Source organism: Sardina pilchardus, chromosome 6, assembly GCF_963854185.1.
Source record: "Sardina pilchardus chromosome 6, fSarPil1.1, whole genome shotgun sequence".
NCBI lineage: Eukaryota > Metazoa > Chordata > Actinopteri > Clupeiformes > Clupeidae > Sardina > Sardina pilchardus.
In genome coordinates this window covers 7,215,523-7,236,724 of record NC_084999.1, presented here as the reverse complement: position 1 = coordinate 7,236,724, position 21,202 = coordinate 7,215,523, and the positions used below count along the sequence as shown (strand labels likewise).

The following is a 21,202-nucleotide window of genomic DNA, read 5'->3' as shown; positions in this document are numbered from 1 at the left end:
CCCGACGAGACGAGACGAGACGAGCCGCGACGTTCTAATACCTTGCGACTCAACGTGTTTAATGCTCTGCGACGGCTTGCAACTACGTGCAACTTCTAATTCACACAGCTGCAACTCAGTCTCGTCGTGTCGGGAATCTTTGGTGTGAATTGGGCTTTAGTGTGGCACAGGGCACTGGTGTTAGGATGGGCAGGGGTCTTAGTGTGGCACAGAGCACTGTAGCCTTAGGATGACACACCATGGGACAACTGGCATTCCTGTTTCAGCTTTCAGAACAGTGTTAGGAAGGAAGAGAGGATGTATCTGAATTGTATCAAAAACATGGGAATACATGTAGATAATGTTTAACATTTTGAATGGAAGTTTAGTCACAGTAAAAAGTCTGGCTGTAGTGATCACTGAAGACATTAATATATTTGCTTACAGTGTGTAGAGGAGCAATGAAAACTTTAATACAATAATCTGAAACAATCAAGTAGACATTTTGATCCATGATTTGATCCATTGAATAAGCTATTATTAGGTTTGAAGGTGTGCAGGCTCCTCACAGAAAGGAGAGTCCCCTCCCTTAGAAGTGGATGAGAACGATGCACAATGCTCAGGACGCAGGATGCTCAACAGCTTCTTCCCACAAGCACTGAAGATAGCGAACAGCTTATGCCCTCTTCCACTGCCACCCTAAGAACTATGGACTGTCCTTGCACACTGCACTTTATGGCATAGAACTGTACCTGCACTGTAGCCAGCAACAGCAGCCTCCTCTCTGTGATGTTGTAGTGTGTCTGATGTTGTAGTGTCTTAAATGTTCTTTTAAGATATTTTAAAATTCATTTAACCCTATTTTATGTGTATAGACTCTGAGGTTCTTTTATGTGTGTACTGACCAAATGCTAAGGGGGACGGTATCTCATTTTCTTTGTGTACAGGTGTGCATGAGAGAATGACAATAAATTGAATCTTGAATCTTGAATCTTGAATCTTGAAACAATGGAATGCAGAAGATTTTATGGGAATAAAATGTTCACAATGTAAATCTGTGGCACACTGTTGCACCAAAAGCTATCAGTGGCATATTGTAGAATATGAAACAGTGCCAAAAGCTATTTATCAGTAACACACTGTAAAATATGAAACAGTGCCAAAAGCTATTTATCATTACATGTAACACACTGTAAAATATGAAACCAAGCCAAAAGCTATTTACACTTGTAAAATCCAATAACACAGACTATTCCAACACTGCACCACAACCACTGATTCCGTCACAACCAATCACAACTAGATGATTTGGTTGTGGTTTCCTTCCCGTGTCCTCTCACCCAGTCGGAGGTGACTCACCAGACACCTGCGGAATTCGTTCTTTGTTCCGCGTGGTGTGATGTCACAGGCTCTGATTGGCTGGCTGAATCTTGAATCTAGAATCTTGAATCTTGAAACAATGGAATGCAGAAGATTTTATGGGAATAAAATGTTCACAATGTAAATCTGTGGCACACTGTTGCACCAAAAGCTATCAGTGGCATGTTGTAGAATATGAAACAGTGCCAAAAGCTATTTATCAGTAACACACTGTAAAATATGAAACAGTGCCAAAAGTTATTTATCATTACATGTAACACACTGTAAAATATGAAACCAAGCCAAAAGCTATTTACACTTGTAAAATCCAATAACACAGACTATTCCAACACTGCACCACAACCACTGATTCAGTCACAACCAATCACAACTAGATGATTTGGTTGTGGTTTCCTTCCCGTGTCCTCTCACCCAGTCGGAGGTGACTCACCAGACACCTGCGGAACTCGTTCTTTGTTCCGCGTGGTGTGATGTCACAGGCTCTGATTGGCTGGCTGAGCCCTGGCTGAGCTGCTGAGATGATTGAAAAGCCCTCCGCCTGAGAGCCTATGCACACCTTGCGCTTCACCTGAGAGTTGATTTTCAGACACATCACCCAAGAGACCAGACCACACATCACAGCTATCATGGCCCAGAAGTTCGTTGGGACCTGGAAGATGGTGGAGAGCGAAAACTTTGATGATTACCTCAAGGCACTGGGTATGAAAAGGGTTCATTTATTAAACTGAGCAGCACCAACAATTGAAGGACATCTTTGTAGAAAGGGTCGGGTAAAGATGTAAGACATGTATGTGTACAGTATTTGTGGCATGTTAACCTGCAGATTGGGTAAGTGAGGCATCTGATGTGTTTTTTTTGCATTTTCTGCAGGTGTGGGCTTTGCTATCCGCCAGGTAGCCGGCAGAGCCAAACCGACTATGACCATTTCCGTGGATGCTGATGGAACCATAACTCTGAGTGGGGGAAGAAAAGATATCAAGTTCAAACTGAACGAAGAGTTCGAAGAGACCACTGGTGACGACAGACAGACTAAAGTGAGTCAACATCTTATTATGAATTATTATCTGATTACCTCAACATCTCTGTTTTTGTTTGTTTTAGTTATTTGATTATTATTAATAGTATCATTGTTATCACAAGTCTATGTATCTATATTCATGTTTGTATACGTACTTTGATAGCACAGGTACCATTGTCATGTCAATAAAGCATTTGAAATATCAAGGGTTTGCCATTTGGGGACGATTTACCTGTTGATATCTGATGGGTTTCTTTCCTATGTGTTGAATTGCAGAATGTAGTGTCCATGGACAATGGCAAAATGGTCCAGAGACAGAAATGGGATGGCAAGGAGACGACCATCGTGAGAGAGTTTGTGAGCGACAACAAGTTTGTCACGGTAAGAAGCAAAACAGATCTCCAGAACTCAAAATATCAACTCAAATAGTCTTGTTTGTGGAGACAAGCAGTTTATTGAGTTTGACTAAAGATGTTTTGGGTCAGAATGTTTCTATTCTAAAATACAACTCTCTATGTTTATCCCTCTCTACCTCTCTTCCTCTTGTTCTCTTCCCTATATAAATTTGCTTTATTATCAATTCTCTAAACTCCCAACTCTTTTCATCTGTTGTTCCTCTCTGTAGACATTTAAGCTTGGGGATGTGGTGTCAAAGAGAACATTCGAGAAGCAAGCATGAGTTTGTGCACCAGCAGGACCTGAAAACCTGAGAGGAGAGACCACTCATTTGTTCTCATCATTTCCTCTGGATCACTGAAACAGAATGATGTTTCTCTCTCTCACTCACTCTCTCTCTCTCTCTCTCTCTGTCTCTCTCTCTCTCTCACTCTCCTAGTCAGAGTGTGTCATGTTATTGCTCTGTGTATCAATCAAGAATCGGAATAAAAGTTGAATAAACATCATTGATATTTGAGTGACTTCTCTGTGTTCAGTAAGTGACAGTATAGTTTGGCAAGTAGCCACATATTAAGGCTCCAAAACCATAACACATATGCTGTATACAGTATATTACAATGATATAATTCCATTATCTGCCCATTACAATCTTACAGCAAAACAAAACACACAAGTTGAGACAATGTTACGGTATGGCAGTTTGTGTCTTAATAGTGAGGGTCTTGTACTTTTGGAAAGAATTATGCATTTACATTTAAATGTTTTCTTTGCCACCACATTGTAAAAGTAAGAGTAACATATTTCTTGACACCACAATATTGTAGTTACATATATTCTCATATACAGTATCTCTGCTTGACAAACACAACAGTAGCTTTTCTTTCACACACGCACGCACGCACGCACGCACGCACACACACAAACACACAAACACACACACACACGCACGCACGCATGCACGCACATACACACACACACACACACACACACACCTTACACAAATCCACCCAGGGGACATGTATATCTGTGCATGTAAACAAACAAACAAAACAAAACAAATAAAGGATTAAATGTAAATAAAACTAAAGCGCCTGCTATCTGCCAGTATCTGTGGATGTCAGTGACGAGGTGTGTGTACGTTTATGACGTGTGTCTGTGTTATGTGTTTACGTGTGTGTGTGTGTGTGTGTGTGTATGTGTGCGTGTGTGTTTACATGTGCCTGTGAGTGCCGTTTGGGTGGTTCCAATCAAAGAGAGAGCAGACATCAGGGTCATGGATGAGTGACAGTTGTAACCTGACATTGTTTGACCTTGTTTGTGCCCGGTGTCCGCCAACACCAAGACCTCATTAGTGCTGCCTCAGAGGATTCCCGGCAGCCTGGTGGCATATGTCCCACGTCTGGTCATCAGCCCCTCTGCCACCCATAGCCTTTAAACTCACCATGTTCTTCCATCAGAATCTATTCAAGCCTTTAGTATGGATTAACCCTGGTAGAAATTGTTCAGTTATGTCTTGCTTTATTTTTTATCTTATTTCTTTTTTTACTGTTTTTGTTTTCAACGGTAGATGGCGCCGTCTCTTCATTTTCTGTCTGCTGTTTTGTGTAAATTCAGGGGAGAGGATGCACGTACATGTTTGAATATCGGGACGTATCTTACTGAATGTTTACATGGGTCTTACAAAGTCTACTTCTGATGTCTCCAAACGAAAGACCACAGGCAACATAACATATATCTAGCCTAGGCTAGCCTCCTCCTCTGGTATGGCGCTTTGGCAATAGCCAACTCTAACTGAAATGGTTGGGGGTTTGAACAATAATTTACAAGCTAAGCATTACCGCTGTCTTTCTCTCTCCATCCATCTACCCGAATCATCTGCATGTTTATCGGGATGCCCTAGGATTTTGGATTACGCCTTCTGCACTAATAAAGTCTTGTTTAGCCTGAACTATATTTTTCAAGGAAGCTGGCTCACTCAGAAAGGGTACAAATAATGTTTGGTTTACACTAGGCCTACCCTGGCCACCCAGCGTCTTCTTTACAGGTGTGGCATAAGGTTAACCTGACCCGTTGGTTTTCAGTCTATCAGAACACAATTTGATGCCACATAGGCCTGTCGCACACGGGCTTAAGATGTAAACACGTACCAGTCCATAATAAAAGCACAGAAGGCAACAAGGGGAAATTAACAGGCAAAATTCAGAGGATTAACGACGACTGCGGAATTAATTTCTTTTGACGTTGCTATTCTGGAACCGACTCGTGTGTCCGGGTGCAGCACAGGTTTTCGCCTGCGAGGCAGTGGTGCGCGCAGGTTTCCAACAGCCTGTTGTCTCTCGGGCGGGTGCCACCCACAGAAACCGAAGCGAGAAGCCTGACAAGTTCTGCGTAATTAGACTGGGCTTCTAGCCCCGCATGCGGCCCGGCGTGTTAAACGCTTGGAATCTTATATGACAAGTGTGATCACGAACTAAAGTCGCGTTTAATTAATTTCCTGTTCCCTCGAAGCCACTCTGTGCTGTGCTTGATAAATCGGTTACAGGTCGTTGTATAAGACTATTTAAAACGGGAGACGCGTAGGCCTGATTCTGTGCAGTTACCTTTTGTTTAGGTTGACCTATGCTGGGTCTAAGGGAAACCAAAAAAAGAAATACGATTTATTCGTTATTCTTTATAGTGACAATTACAACACAATATAAAATGTAGTCGGCTAGACTACCCTATAGTTATGGGAAGATGATTGAGTTCTTCTGTCTGACTCGCGTGAAGGCCAATGTATTCTCTCAGTTTCCCGCTTGCACAACTCAGGCACATGCTCGCGCGGCTTGTGGTGCTGAAGGCTCGCCATCGAGGGCTCCAGATGGATCAACACATGCTCCAACTATGACAAACCAACTCCGGCTTTTACATTTGACCTCAATCTATCACTTTGGCTCTATGGTGAAAATGTTCTTTCAGCACCTTGTCTCTCGATGTGTTTACTTGAAAACCCCAAGAGCGACTGGTTTGAATCGCTCTCCCCGTTGCACAGTGAGTGGCTGAATATTAAACATCGTCTGTTGAAGGCTACTGGCTGTGGCATATTTTAGTTTTTTTCTGTCAGACCTTTTCCATATCCTCTGAAGTAGGCGTATTTGGTCATGGTTTGTAGGGTATGTGATAGTTTGCATGCATCTCTTAAAATATATATTTTGTAATGTATTAATATATTTTTTTATTTCGTTTTTTTCTGTCTGTAGAATCGACTGCTTGCTTGGCCTATCTAAAGTTTCAGTTTAGGATGCAGTGATGGGTAGCCTGCACACCACTTTCGATGGAGGTGAGTAAAGGTGTTAGATCAGCTTATATAAATATATAATCTAAAAATCCTTCTGTTGGGGTGTATCTGCCACTGGGACTAAGATACAGGTGGTAGTGATACAGATATTATTAGATTTTTTACAGTCCACAATTTTGGACTTGATTTGAGGTCAGGGAGGACATAACCGCCATCTGCATGTCCATTACCGAGAACGAAGGCTCTGGACAGGTAAAAAAGGTCTTTCAAGCACATCTGTATGCATGTGAATGAAGCATATTAACATGCATGTGCCTAAAACAATAGCCGGGCCCATTGTCTCCTCAGCCTTCATTAATGCCGTGATTCCGTGCCACTGACGATTGACTGCCAAGTTTGGTGAACATCAAAGCCTCTCCCTTTTCTTCCCTCCAAACCAGAAAACCCATTAAATTAACATGCATATTGAATCTTGAGCCCAATAAGTTGCCTAATGAATTGGAGGGGGGCACGGACAATGCCCGCCACCCACGATGATGGCAGAACGAGACATTAAAAGTAGTCGTATGTCTAATGGCGCTTGTTGATTTACAATGAGCTCGGGGGGGGGGTTGTCGGGGGGGTTGTGAGGGGTTGTTTGTGGAGAGGGACAGTGCGAGATGGAAATTGGACCTTTCGTGCTCTCCATGCCCAGTTAATAACCCGGCCTGCTTTGATGTGGCTGCGGCGGGCGAGGTGGCTCTTTCTCCGCATCACTTGTGGCATGTAAATCCAGTGGGTGTTTCATGTCCTTACCTGCTGAGCTGAGCAGGGGCGTGAGTCGGACGCCACGCCATGCCACACCGCCCCCCCCCCCCCCCCCCCCCCTCACACACACACACACACACACACACACACCGCTTCACACCGCTCTTCTTTGCGTCGTCCCCGCTCCGCCTCCTGTCGCCCCTCCCAGACTTCCTGCCTGCTCGCTCACTCACTCGTGCTTACAGCAGCACTGACTCACGGGATAATACCCTCTCCCAGCAGACCACTCAAGGAGGCTTCAATGCAGATTATAATACTGTAGTGTGTGTGTGTGTGTGTGTATGTGTGTGTGTGTGTGTGTGTGTGTGTGTGCGCGCGTGTCTTTATGTGTGAGTGGTTGAATACATGCAATTTGAAGGTTCTGAGCACTGGTTCCGAGTCACATGTTCAACAATTGTAGTCAGCTGTAGTAAGTAATCTCTGAAGAATAGACCGAAAGTATCCTGGTGAAAGGAGATTGGCATAATCCGATTGGAACCTGTCTTCCTTTTGGCTTTATAACTAGCTATTCTTCTTTATGTTGCAACTGCTTGCAAACTGCTCGATTTTTTGTCTCCTTTTTGCCTTTTTTTTAAGACCTAACACAGTAGTGATGCTTGTTAGTTTAGCCTGTTGGAGTTCTCTGTCGTGTGACGGAGTACAGGATCCCATGTTCTCTATTTACCAGTGTCTGTCCTCCCTGGGACATCTTGATAGCAGAGTTCTTTCACTTTCATTTCAGCTTCACGGGCAGCCATGTTTTCTTTAACCTTGAAAAATGTTGTCACTAACTTCCTCATCACCAAATTTCCGGGTGGTCGCACAAGGAGTTATACGACGTCCAGAGTTCTGTGGGCTCCTACTCGCACACCAGTGACCATATTCTCCTTTGCTGTCGCCATGCAGCTCTCACAATAACTGAATGTACTTCTTCAGCAGTCATTCATTGTTGAAATACACAGTGGATGCTTACATGAAGCTCAAGGTTATGCCATAATATCCCTGGAATGGTCCATCGTTGTTCAGTTACAATGAGTTTAACATGACAACTTACAACTTAACAATAAAACTTAACAGCTATATAAAGAACAAGTAGCCTATATTTACACTGAACGTGTGAAGCATATAGTGGTTTGCTCCCATTTTAAAAATGTATCTCACATATAAAATGTCCTCATTATTTCTGTCAAATTCAATGGGCAAATTCATACCTGCAGTCATAATCTGGACGGCATAGTTAAGTGGAACCTATACATACATACAGTATACTGCCAAATGCATTGACTGATTCCATTATGTACGGTATCTCAGTAAGACTAATGTGATTGTAACAGGGGTGTGAATTTAAGGCCTTGTCCAGACGGAGACGAGTTTTGGGTGAAACGCAGCTGTTTTGCTTCGTTTTGGCCGTTCGTCCAAACGAATACTGCAAACGCATAGCCCTAAAACGAATCAATCTGAAACCTGGTCCCAGAGTGCATAAGTTCGAATACGCAGCCCTCTAGTGTTCGTTTGGACGGGGGAAGACGCATACCTGCGTTTCGATGATGTCATCGCCACACTCCTCGACCCCTAGTCCATACCTGTCAACATTTAGCTTTCAAAATAACGGGATAACGTTACTGCATTTTGGTCGTTGTTTTTTTTACCTTACCTAGAGCCTATGCAGCCTATCCAACTGCTGCCTGCAGCCTACTTCCAAAACTCCAAAGCTGCTGTCAGATTTTGTTTCGAGGACACAAGTTAGGCTACACTCAAGAACAGTTTGTGATGTGTTAATCAATTACATTTCCAACCATTTCATAACAGCTAATTCTGGAGTAGCCTAGGCTAACAACTAGCCCACTTGCTTGCGAGACTCGGTTGTGAACTGCAGCGGTTTCCTTATTGGGTTTATGTTGACAGAACGGTTGAAATAAATTGAAAGTAAGTGATTGCGTTGGCTATATGTGTCGGGTGTATGGCAAGCTGTTGTCAGAAAATGAATGGATCAGTGATTTTCAAATGATGGCCATGCAAATTACGAGAGTTTTTCGGGAGAAACAACAAAACGGGAGGGCGGCAGGACCTTAAGATAGGAGAGAAACAAGGGAGAAACGGGAGTTTTTGGCAGGTGCTCTAGCCTTCCACTCATAATCTGTAAAAATAGTTTTCACCTCGACGTCTCATTAGAACCAAGTCTTTTTAAAGCTAGAACTTCTTCTTCCTCTCCGTTTTTGGTGATTTGGTGAACTGAAACAGCGCCACGTAAAGGCCTGGAATATGAAGTAGCGTATTGAGTCGTATTGAGATCGATTGAGATGGATCCGTTTGGACGCAAATACTCTTGAAATGCTGCCAGGTAAAACGGAGGGGGGAAAATTCGTTTTGCTACGTGTGGACATGGTCTTAGTCATCAGCTGCTTTCAGACCTACTTGTAGGTCTGCATGTTCTGCCGATATCAAGCGGTTGAGCCGTATATATGAGCAACTGGCTATTTGGAGTTCTTAACTTAACCTGCTCTAACACTAGTCTCCAAGGATTTCCGACATACATTACAGTATGTAAATTGGCTGAATGAAGCAAAGAACATGCGGTGATTCTGTTCTTGTATTCAACCACATTCAACCTGTTATAGGCCTACATGTGCGTCGTTGTCGTTCACACATAATGTCCACAGCTTAGCATCATGTCTGAATCAGCCAAAGGGTCGGACCTCTCTGTTTGACAAGGATCCGCATTTACTGCAGAGGTTGTGTCTGAAAGCAGCCACTGTATAGACATGCTCCACCGGGTGCGCTATTGAGAGTTTGTGTTTGTGGAGCGTATGCTGCAACAATTAGCTTCGACTGTAGGCCTTTTCAATAGCATAGACAAATGTGTTTTCCCAAGGCATCTCCAGTGGCACAGAACGACGAAAGGAATGCTTCAGTTATGTACCCTGTGTATCCTGGCTGTTAGGATCAGCACTACAACGTGTGCCACTTAACCATGCCCATTATAAGAGCTCTGATTTGATGTGTTTGAAAGCCCACATTCAGTAGAAGTGAAGAGGACCTCTTTTTTTTGTGTCACTGACTGTGTTGCTGGACTTACAGGAATAAAAAGAGAATAATAATAATCATTAAAAAATACTTAAAAATAGCTTAAAGGTTTGAAAAATATTCAAACCAGTGCTGCTTTTCATTCCATGAGCACCATAGCATCATGTCCCCCAGTACTTATGAAGCTATATTATTATGTTTACAGTAGGCAGCAGCAGAGAGTGAGGAGCATCTGTCTAAGAGCTCTACTGATTGGCCCATTGACCTTGTACGTGAATGCCTCATAAACCAATCTCAGCAACAAATTAGCATCTAAATGATCCAAGGAGAGGATGAGGTTAGTTTATTTTTGATGTTTAAATGCAGACTGACATCAAAGCCAGAGGGCCTGGACAGGGCAGGTACAAGTGAAGTGGTGTTGGCAGTAGTCCCTTTCAGCCTGGGCTGCCGCCTTTTATCGCGGCTGAGATGTTTATATCGTGAATGCAAATGTAAACAAAGACACACAAGAACTAATAAAAACAATGCTGAATGCATTGAAAAAGTCAGCATGCATTCAGCTTTTTAATGACCTCAAATGTTTGACAGAGACAAACTGTATAATGAAGGCAATATCTTAAAAAGGTGATATATGTTGGTTTTCTTCTTTTACATGAAAGTGTAAGCGCAGTGTGTGTGTGTGTGTGTGTGTATATGTGCGCGTGTGTGTGTGTGTTGAGGGGTCTTTAAGGTGCATGTATGTGTGTTTATGTGTGTGAGTGAGTGTGTGTATGTGTGTGTGTGCGTGTGTGTGTGTGTGTGTGTGTGTGTGTGTGTTTGTATATTGAACCTCATTATCTGTTGTTAGTGGTCACAATAGCATACAGGACAGCTAGATGGACAATGCACCTGTGGCACAATACACAATAACTTAATTGAAAACAGAGACCTGTATCACCAGACTACTTTAAAAAATAATGACATGTATGAATAGGAGAGAGGTTTTGATATGTGTGTGTATGCGTACAGCATGTGTGCGTGTGTGTGTGTGTGTGTCTGTGTGTGTGTGTGTGTGTGTGTGTGTGTGTGTGTGTGTGTGTGTGTGTGTGTGTGTGTGTGTGTGTGTGTGTGTGTGTGTGTGTGTGTGCGCGCGCGCGCGCGCGCCTGCCTGTCTGTCGGTATAGTTCATTTGTGCCTCTTAAGGGTGCTTTCATGGTGTTTACTGATCAGTGGTTAACACAGGGCTCTGGCCTCTGTTGGCTGCTTGTGTTTTTGACTTGCACATATGGCCTCTGAAGAAACAGAATAACAGTGTCCAAGTTCACCCAATGCCCACATGAAGGCAAGATAAAGATGAAATACTCCAGGCTAATTGAAATAATTGCACTACGGTTGTATCTGGTCAAAACAAAAAATATAGAGTGTAGGAAGAAAGTATATTTGCACCAGGGTACTAACAGCGAGTGTGCAATTTGTATACATACCACATAACAACAGTCACAAAACAGCATTACAGTTTCTCTCAGTCGCTTTGGTACATTTCTCGAATCATCCTTGAGATTTGCTCAACAGTAAGTGCATTTCTCAAAACTATTTGTACAAATAGCAAAACACCATGGATTACCTGCAAAGCCAGTTTCTTGCTCAAAAGCCTTAGTCCATCTCTCAAAACTAAATATTTTGAGGGCTGAGAACCAAAGGGGCGTAAGTGACATTTCACCAACTTTACAGGAGAGCCAAAACAAATCTACATGTAACTGCTTCTATATGTTCACAGTTAAAGACCTTTGGTTTTTGTTCAATAACTTTATATTCATAAATATTTTACTTCTATAATTTTGTCAGCTAGAAAGAGCTCATCAAGAGCTTTCAGGTGATATATATAACTCAATTTTGACCAAAATGTCACTTACGCCCCTTTGGTTCTCAGCCCTCGATTTGTGTCAATGAACATGTCAGACAGTGCATCAGAATGAAAAGTCCTTGTTGTCAGTATAAAAGTGTACTCTGGAGGAATGTTCTGATGCTATGGCTAAATTTTCTTGGTAAATTGTAGGTTACACCTTAGTGTATGTGGGAGTTTGATCGACAATATTCACATTTACGCTTTTACTGTAATTTGTTGACAGACCCTGTCATTGTGACACAGAAAGGAAAAGACAGCACTGCATAGTACAAAGGAAAAAAATGAAATAAAGTAGAAATTTGACCATTTCTGTGTTTTGGGCCACAAATTCTCATATGACAACATGTTAAACCATTTTGCATAAACTGATGCCTAAATGTTGGGGGTGAGACTATTCAGCAGAAGATTGTTCATAATGATTTGCATGGATGGACCAAAACATTTGCAACTTGCTCAAAGAAATGAGAAGCTGCTTTTTTGATGTGCACAAGTGACACAATGATGTGAATATTGAACAGGTAGTTTTGAGAATTTCAATTCTGATCTGAGAAATGTACCAAAGCGACTGAGAAAAACTGTAATGTTACTGTAATGCCTTTATTTATTTTTTTCTTGAAATGCACACTCATGTTTCAAGCACACACACATGTGCCTGGATGAAAAAATGAACAACATTGTTACAACAGTGATTTCTGGGTTTTTTTCAAGAATGCAGAATGAATGAGTATGCATGTTTTTTCCATCTTTTGTGTGAAATAGTCAAATGGTTTGGCTGATCAGTCGTAAGCCAGCAGCACATCAGCAGCAAAATCAAAATCAAGTCCCTGATTATCATCTCTTCATAGATCCTCTCAGACGCTGAGAACAGTGCATCTGGCTGGTTTAGAACAAGGAGGGCACTTTCCTTCATTTATGTTAGGGAAGATTAAAAACTGTCCTTGTCCTCTTTGCCCTGATAGAGAAATGGAGAGAGAGGGAGAGAGAGAGAGAGAGAGAGAGAGAGAGAGAGAGAGAGAGAGAGAGAGAGAGAGAGAGAGGGAAAAGTGAAAGAAAAAGGTGAGCAAGAGAGAGAACATAGAATTGTAAACAGCGAATGGGTGAACTACAGCATAGATATGCAGAGGGTGAATGAATGTATATTGGTGAATAGATAGATAGATAGATAGATAGATAGATAGACAGACAGACAGACAGACAGACATACAGTAGATAGATAGATAGATAGATAGATAGATAGATAGATAGATAAATGATGAGAGAATGAGTTGGAGATAAAAAGGAGAAAGGAGGAGGCTGGACTTAGTCACGCCTGAGCGCTCTCCCCGGCTCCTAAGTAACAGTAATTCAATCAGATGAAGGACTAGCCGAGCCAACGCTGGGGTTGGGGGCCGACTTGTCAGCTGCTCAGCGCCCACCACAGATTCACTAGTTCCCTGTCAACTTGTTGGCCTCCATTACGCCGCCCCCTCAGCCAGGGCCGTAATGCGTCTGACTGCTGCTCCCTAAGTGGGCCGAGCGATTAGGCTCACGGACGCCTCTCTGCTTCCCCTCGCATGGGATAAAATTAACGTTGTACTTTAATTCCCTTCCATTGAAATGATTCAGCACACACGCGCACACACACACTCACGTGTGTACACACATGCATATATGCTCCGTCGCACACACAAACATGGATAAACGTGTGTACATGCCACACACACTCAAACATTTGCATATACATGCATACTGTACGTCCTTTGCAAACTCGTGAACGTGATTGTGTATATTTGCATCATTTGTTTGTGTTCAAGAGCCAAAATTACAATCTAGAGGTGGATATTACAGTTTGTAATACAGATCCTGATCCACCTTATATAAGGCACTATAGTACAAATGTTGTTCATGATAATTCCATAAATATCTTTCAGAAATGTATCAGTGCTGTGTCTATTTAAGGGTTTGAAGTGGAAGAAGTGCAATGTATTCTATCAATGACTTACTTTTAAGTAATTACATTGTAAAAAACAACTTGGAGCCTGGAGGCATGAATGCAGTAAATGCGATCACTAAAATATCATCCATTTATCGTCTCTGAGTTCAACTTGTCATCTCATCTCTTGCAAGTGTGCGTGCGTCTGTGTCTGTGTGTGTGTGTGTGTGTGTGTGTGTGTGTGTGTGTGTGTTTTTTATCCTGAGGGGCAACTAGTCTAGGGCAGTAATGGTCCTTGCCCCAAGGCCCCCTCTCTCATCCTTGTGCGTGCCCCCGACTCCCCGAGTCCACTCTCCCGTCCCCGTGGCGATACCTGCCAGATGTTCCGGAGCAGGTCACATGACTTCAACCGGCCTTCACTGGCCGCTCTGCACGTTTTCTGGGTCGCTCCCCTCCGCCCAGTGCCCAGCCAGCGCTGGTGGTGGCCCCGGGCAACGCAATTGGGCAGTGATGTCACGACACACACACGCACACACGCACACGCGCGCGCACACGCTCATGACCGCAGGGGAGGCCGGCGTTAAATGCGGGCAGGTCCAGAGGCCCAAGGGGTGTCGCCTCGCGTTTGGGAACTGACCGCCTGATGGGCCTCTCCGACGAGCCTGGACGCTACATGGGAACCGGGACACGCTGATGCGCGGAGCTGGTCGGGGCGGGCTGGTACTCTGGTGCCCATTAAAGATGGCCGGGAGGATCATAAGGTTACAAGTTCAGGCGTCCGGTCTGGACTGGCCTGGGGTAATGTGATCTGAAGGTCTTGAAGTCTCCACCAACGCTGCCACCATTGCCACCACGTTCACACACCACCCGCCTTAAGCAAAGACCATTAGGAGGGAGAAAGAGAGAGACTGAGGGAGAGAGAGAGAGTGAGTGTGTGTGAGAGAGAGAGACGAGAGAGATGGGAGCGAGGGATAGCACCAAAGTGCAAAGAGTCTGAGCGCGAGACAGGGTGGAAGTTAAAGACATGGTGACAGAAAAAGTGGAAGAAATGAATGAACAAAGGTGACAAGAGAGAGAGAGAGATGAAGGGAAGATGTGTAAAGAGGGAAAGAGAGAGAGAGACATGGTAAAGAGCATGTTGTCAGATGCTTTCACACCATCTCAGGTGATGACAGTAGGGAATGAGCTGTCCTTCACATCGCTAGAAAGCCGTTTCCTCCCTCTCTGGTGTCGCCTAGCCTTCCCTTATTTAACACTATAGCTTTCAGGCACCTCCAGCCCCAGTTCTGATCAATTGATGCTGGACTGTTTGTGTTGGAACATTTATGGGGATTTACTGTTATGGGGTGCGTTTCCCAAAGCCATTGCTAACCTGTTAGCAACTTAGTCGGCTGGCAATGGGAAATTGCATTGCAACAAACAAATTAGCTAACTTAGTTAGCAACTACTGTATGTTAGTTAGTTGCTAACTTAGTTAGCAAGTTTGCTTAGTTTGCTAACTTAGTTAGCAACTGCTGAACGTATATTCGTTCTCATCTTCCATTAGAGATCACTGAAGTAATGTATTCTAAGTACATGTATTATTTATTATCAGTGTTTCTTCTCTTTGCGCTGGCATGGCGTCATACGGTGATACATACATTACAATGTTTAGCCTGGCGATCACCAAGTTCAGTCTTTTAAGATTGAACGTTAGTCTGAGGAGTCTGCACTGTAGGCCTGATTTTTCTGCATATGGGGCATGATCAATGGGCATATTGCAAATGACTGTACAAAGTTGGATAGTCCTTAAACCAATCAGACCAACAATCTGGGGGGTGCCTGGTGGATAAGCCCATTGTGATTGGTTCCAGCAAACGTGGATAGGAACCAGGAGAGATAGATGTGCAGGTTTCCAGTCTGAGCTGCAGGGTGAAATCCCATCGACGGCAGATTGAGCTGGGTTTACCCAGTCTATACAATGTTCTGATTTAAAATAAAAGTCCTTTAGCTTCATGTCATGTCTGTTCACAATATGCCACAATAAACGTTTGCACATTCAGCTTACAACCGTAGCATAACCTAAAAATAAAATAGGAATAGAAAGCAACATAACATAATACAAATAATATGGCAAATGACGACATATAACTGAACACAGATACCCCAGTGCCTGCTTCACAATACTGATCTCTCTCACTCGACACATTGTGTAGTTCACCCTCTTCAGTGATAGAAACTGTGCAAGCATGGGATTGCTTATTCATCCTGAAAAAAATATGAATGTGAATGTTATTTTTGACATTTTGGATATAATTATTTACATAACATAAATTCATTCAGTATTTGTCTGAAGTAAAATAACAGGGCTATGATTGGTACTGGATAGCATTTGAAATTGGGACGAGTGCAGCTGTCATTTTAAGGTTCAAGTATTCCTCTTTGAATGTTTATAATCTGGACACTGAAACATTAGACAAATTACGATCACAACTCGACACCATCAGTGCAGTGTAATCTGCGTCTCTGTTCAGCAGTCCATTTCCTCTATCCGCACCTTGCCGACCAACGCCGACCTCCTCTTCCTCCTCCCAGCAGCCTCTTCCTCCTCCCAGCAGCCTCTCCTGGCCGCTCTCCTCTGCCTGCAGCGCTCGTACAATTAAAGCCGGTGTCACGTTCAATTATGTCCCCGGGACACATCCCCGTGAGGCGTCCTTTTTCCAAGGGCCCATAGCGCACAGCGGCTCACAGCGCTAATTGGGTCCTGCCGTGCTCGGTGTTATTGGACATGACACCCGGAGCCAGCCTTGCCCCTTTTTAAAGTCTATACTATAGAGTGCAGGGCACAGGGGTGTGAAGAAGAAATTAAATCACAGACCAGTAAATTTGGCAATTACGCCCAATTAGCCGGCGCGCGGGGAGGTGTGAAGGGCTGAGCGCCGTCCGGCATTCTTAAATGAGTTTGCTTAGTCTTTGACCTGCGCCGTCCCTTAGGGAAGTGTCTATGTGTGTGTGTGTGTGTGTGTTTGTTTGTGTGTGTGTTTGTGTGTGTGTGTGTGTGTGTGTGTTTATATATACTGTATATACTTTATATATATATATATATATATATGTATATATACAGTATGTATGGTATGTTTTGTGTTTTTACAAAAACATGATAATGTGAAGGATTCGTGCACCATTCTCTCTCTCTCCCTCCCTCTCTCTCTCTCTCTCTCTCTCTCTCTCTCACTCTTTCTCTTTCGTTCTCCTCAGAGTAGAAGGGGAAAAATGTGGGTTTCAACTCCTAGTGTCAGATGAACTTTTTAGCTGAACTTGATGCAACAACCCGCCGTGTGAGCGCATAGTGGCTCTTGTGCCACGCGCTGTTTCTGACACGGCCTGTTTGGCATGGATCACAGCTTATCGAAGAGATTAATGTTGTATGCTTCAGTTCTCCACAGTAATAAGGCACTCGCTGTGTGTGTGTGTGTGTGTGCGTGTCTGTGTGCTTGTGTCTGCGTGTGTGTGTGTGTGTGTGTGTGTCTGCGTGGGTGTGTGTGTGTATCTGCGTGTGTGTGGGTGTGTGTGTGTGTGTGTGTGTGTGCGCGTCAGCGTGAGCGAAAGAAAGCCATGATTCTCCCAAACCAAACCGAAGCCGTGTGTTAGGGAGCACTAGATTAACTCCCTGCTGGTGATCGTGGAGCGCTCTTGAGATGCGTCTCCCTCTATTCCTCTCCCATGCTGCTGCCATGCTCCATTACCTCAGCACGCCACGCCACGCCACGCAGCCAGAACTCCACCATTTTGTGCCGCCGAGTCGCTTTCTCTTTCTTCAATTGTATTTTCTTTTTCAGATGACAATGGAGATTTTGTTTTTATTCCACTGAAAATAGAGTTCATGGGTGGATTTTCAAAAGTGTCTGGTCCACTACACTAAGGGCGAGGGATATTCAAGAGAATTGAATCTCCCCCCTACCCACACACAAACACAGACACACACAAACACACACACACAAACACACACACACTCATACACACACACACACACACACACATACACACACACACACACACACACACACACACACACACACACACACACACACACACACACACACACACACACACACACACACACACACACACACAGTTTCGGGCCTCTGGGTCTGTCTCCTGGTGTGAGATGTGCAGATAAGCGCTGTGAGATCTGAGAGCTCACATGACACCAGCCCATTCATCCGGTCTGCAGCGACTCGTCCCTCTCTCAACTCACACTGGTCCTCTTTTGTTCCGTTCCCCACCCCCCACCCACACAACACCAGCTCTCTCATCCTCCCCAAAGAGGAGTGTGTGTGTGTGTGTGTGTGTGTGTTGGGGTTAAGGATTGGGAGGGTGTGGGGGGGGGAGCTGCTGTATATCAATTAAAGAGCTCATTTTGTGCCCCTGGGGGGCGCGAGTACAGGTCCAAATATTTACATTAGGGCGCATCATCGTGATGGCTAGTTGGCGGAGCGCGGAGACGGCCCGTTTGGGGCCGCAGAATGGCCATTAGTTGAGCTAAATGGCCAGAAAGAATCCGGACCAGACAGGTTCGCTAACAGAGCCAGCAGAGCACGACGGACAAGCCCGGCCGGCCAAACACTTACACGTTTATACACACACACACACACACACACAGACACACGCACATGCCCACGCACACACACACACACACACACACACACACACACACACACACACACACACACACACACACACCGTGTGAAAGAGGAAAACAAAGACAGTGTCAACTCAAAGACAGTGGGTTCAACTGTCGGTGAATGCAGTGGAGGAGGTGCACAGTGGGAAGTGTGTTGGATGCCATCTGATCATATCCCATAATGTTCCACAATATACCATGAGGCTGCCTCTGTTGTACCAAACACACACTGTAACACATACAGTACTTGTCACTGTACTGCTCGCTATTGGGGAAACAAACTGAAACTAATTTGATGGAGAGAGATGGACGATTTGGCAATGCATAACATGTGCACCAAAAACACTATCTTGATAGAGTGTAATCTGTACTATTATAATATAGTATTGTAAAGAATATATTATGCATTATCCATTCTGTTGATATATTGTTGTTGTTTATTTATTTATCTCGATTGTCCAAGTTCTTTGCCTCCTGGATGGGGGCGCTCAGTAAAGAGCCCTCCTTGGGCCGCCGAAATGCCTGTCCTGTCTGAAGGTGAGCAGTAACCAGGGCCCAGAAGGTTCTTCCAAAAGTCTTTATCTTTTGTTCGCATTGTGAGGAGGTGAAATTTTTGTTGAAGCAGTCAGGGTTGGCTTGAGTTTCACAATAGCAACCATCATAGACCACAGATTGAAGGGCAACTAATAGAAATGGTAAATTGTCTTTCTTTTTTTCTTTCTTTCTTTCTTTCTTTCTGTTTTTATTGTATATGTGTGCACGTGTTTCTCTCTCCGTCTGTGTGTGTGTATGTGTGTGTGGTTGGCTTATTGGTATACTCTGTCTGTGACATGATTGTTTGTGGCTGTATTTCCATGCATTCTTGTTGGTGTGCATCTGTAACTCTTTGTTCATGTACTATATGGGTATGACGATGCTGCATCTTCTTTGCACCTGTATGCTGCACAATGACAATCAATTTCAATCTCGTCTGATATAATGTGCCTGAAAGTTTCTTTGTCAGTGTACGTAAGTGTGATTGTTTGTGTTCAAGTATGACTTTTTTTTATCTATGTGTGCCTGCTTGTGTGTGTGTGTGTGTGTGTGTGTGTGAGAGAGTGTGTTTGTTTGTGTGTGTGTGTGTGTGTGTGTGAGTGTGTTTGTTTGTTTGTATGTGTGTGTGTGTGTGTGTGTGTTTGTGTGTATGTGTGTGTGTGCACGCGCGCGTGTGTGTGTGTGTGAGTGAGTGTGTGTGTGTGTGCACGCGTGTGTGTGTGTGTGTGTGTGTGCGTGTGCGTGTGTGACTGTGCTGCTGCCTGCGCATTAGTGAGATTATTGTTTCTCCTTCAGCTCGTCCTTTGACATCTCCACTCTTGTGTGATCATTCCGAGCTCCAGCACCACGCCGCGCCCTTCCTCCGCCCTTCCTCCGCCCTTCCACCGCCCGCCCGCCTCCCTCCAGGTCTGTCCTCTCCTCTCCGCTCCTCTCCGCTCCGCTCCGTGTCTGCCAGGCGAGGTGTGAAGGCGCGACTCGCGGAGGCAGCAGTGGAATGCCAGCGGAACGTCGACAACAGAGCAGCCAGGGGTAGACGGAACTCTCATTACTCCCTGTCGTGGAGTCGCGACGTGTCGCCTTGTGTGTTGTGCGTTGTGCGTTGTGTGTTGTGTTGCCGTGTACTGTGTGCAACCTGTGTGGATTTATAGCATCTGTGGATGATGGGGGGGAAAAAAATAAATAAATAAAAAAATGCCCCGTCTTTTAAAATGCCTCCCCTGAGGCTGCAGAAGGCTCCAGAAGGGTCGTCTGCTGCTTATCTGCTTGCGCACAGCATCCTGTTCAATGCACCATGCAACATGCTCATGGGCACCAATGGGCCCACTTGCGCCGGCGCTCCAGTACAGCGCCTCCGGCTCCGAGTATGCCAATTTATGCTATCGATTAGCCTCAGTGTGTGTGACAGCTTGTGTAATACGGAGCCTGTACCATACGTGCAGCACGGTCCCCGTGAACACACAGGTCAAAGGTGACCGCATAATATATTTCAGACATCCCTGTTGGCTTAAGAATACGGCATTCCGAAGAAGTAAGCACATATGGGAACCCTTACGAGAGATTACATTCACTTGCACATACATGTACGTACGTAGCTATAATCACACAAATGCGCAACTTGCAGATTATGTTAGATGTAAGACTCTGTATGTGAGAGACCAAGGAACATGAAACTGGCAGATGTCAAAAGAGACCATGAAACATGGAGCAAAGGGCTTGTTTTGTGTGCGTTATCCATGGGGGGACAAATCAATTCACATCATTCCATAATTTCACTCACATTGTTGAGGAGCGAAGAATAGAGTTAGGTAGATCCAGATGACCTTGCGGCAGGCTTTGCCAGAAAATATTACTTTCCTCATTATCGAGCTGCAGTATTTTTCTGTGTTTGGATTACTCTTCATGATATATGAGTTTTTGATGTTTGAATGGCTATAAATCAATGATATTTCAGTAAGGCGACAAAAAGTTAGACTAAATAATATAGAAAACCAGAAGCGAACTCAGGACACTGTCAAGGTCAGCGTGCCTCAGCTCTGCAGCGTGCCTCTGCTTTGCTCTGAGATTAATAGTGATGTATGGTCACCTTGGCCTAGCTCTCTCTGGCAAAATTTTGTTGTTGTTGTTGTTAACATATTTGTACTGCTTTCACATAAAAAGCAAAATACACACCAAACAGCAATGCATAATGTAAAACGTAACTGAAAACAAAAAGAACGTACGAAAATCAAACAAAACAAAATGGGGAGGAGGGGGGGGGGTTACACTTACAGTGGTGGCTTACTGTAGATACACAAGTATTTACAAGGAAAAAAAGAAAAAACAAAACACTACATATCCTCACTTCAGAG

General features: G+C 44.1%; 1 protein-coding gene and 1 long non-coding RNA gene across 2 annotated transcripts; both read left to right on the top strand.

The window, feature by feature from the left end:
• The first annotated feature begins 1,895 nt into the window (after nucleotides 1–1,895).
• On the top strand, nucleotides 1,896–3,279 carry LOC134082013 (fatty acid-binding protein, heart-like). Its single transcript, XM_062537645.1, has 4 exons — nucleotides 1,896–2,058; nucleotides 2,230–2,393; nucleotides 2,654–2,758; nucleotides 3,003–3,279. Exons 1-4 carry the CDS (start codon nucleotides 1,986–1,988, stop codon nucleotides 3,054–3,056), a joined length of 396 nt encoding a protein of 131 aa, XP_062393629.1. The 5' UTR covers nucleotides 1,896–1,985; the 3' UTR covers nucleotides 3,057–3,279.
• A 2,734-nt stretch (nucleotides 3,280–6,013) lies between these two features.
• Nucleotides 6,014–19,668, top strand: LOC134082969 (uncharacterized). Its single transcript, XR_009939680.1, has 3 exons — nucleotides 6,014–6,092; nucleotides 6,243–6,302; nucleotides 19,650–19,668. It is a non-coding gene; the product is annotated as an uncharacterized LOC134082969 (long non-coding RNA).
• The last annotated feature ends 1,534 nt before the right edge of the window (nucleotides 19,669–21,202 follow it).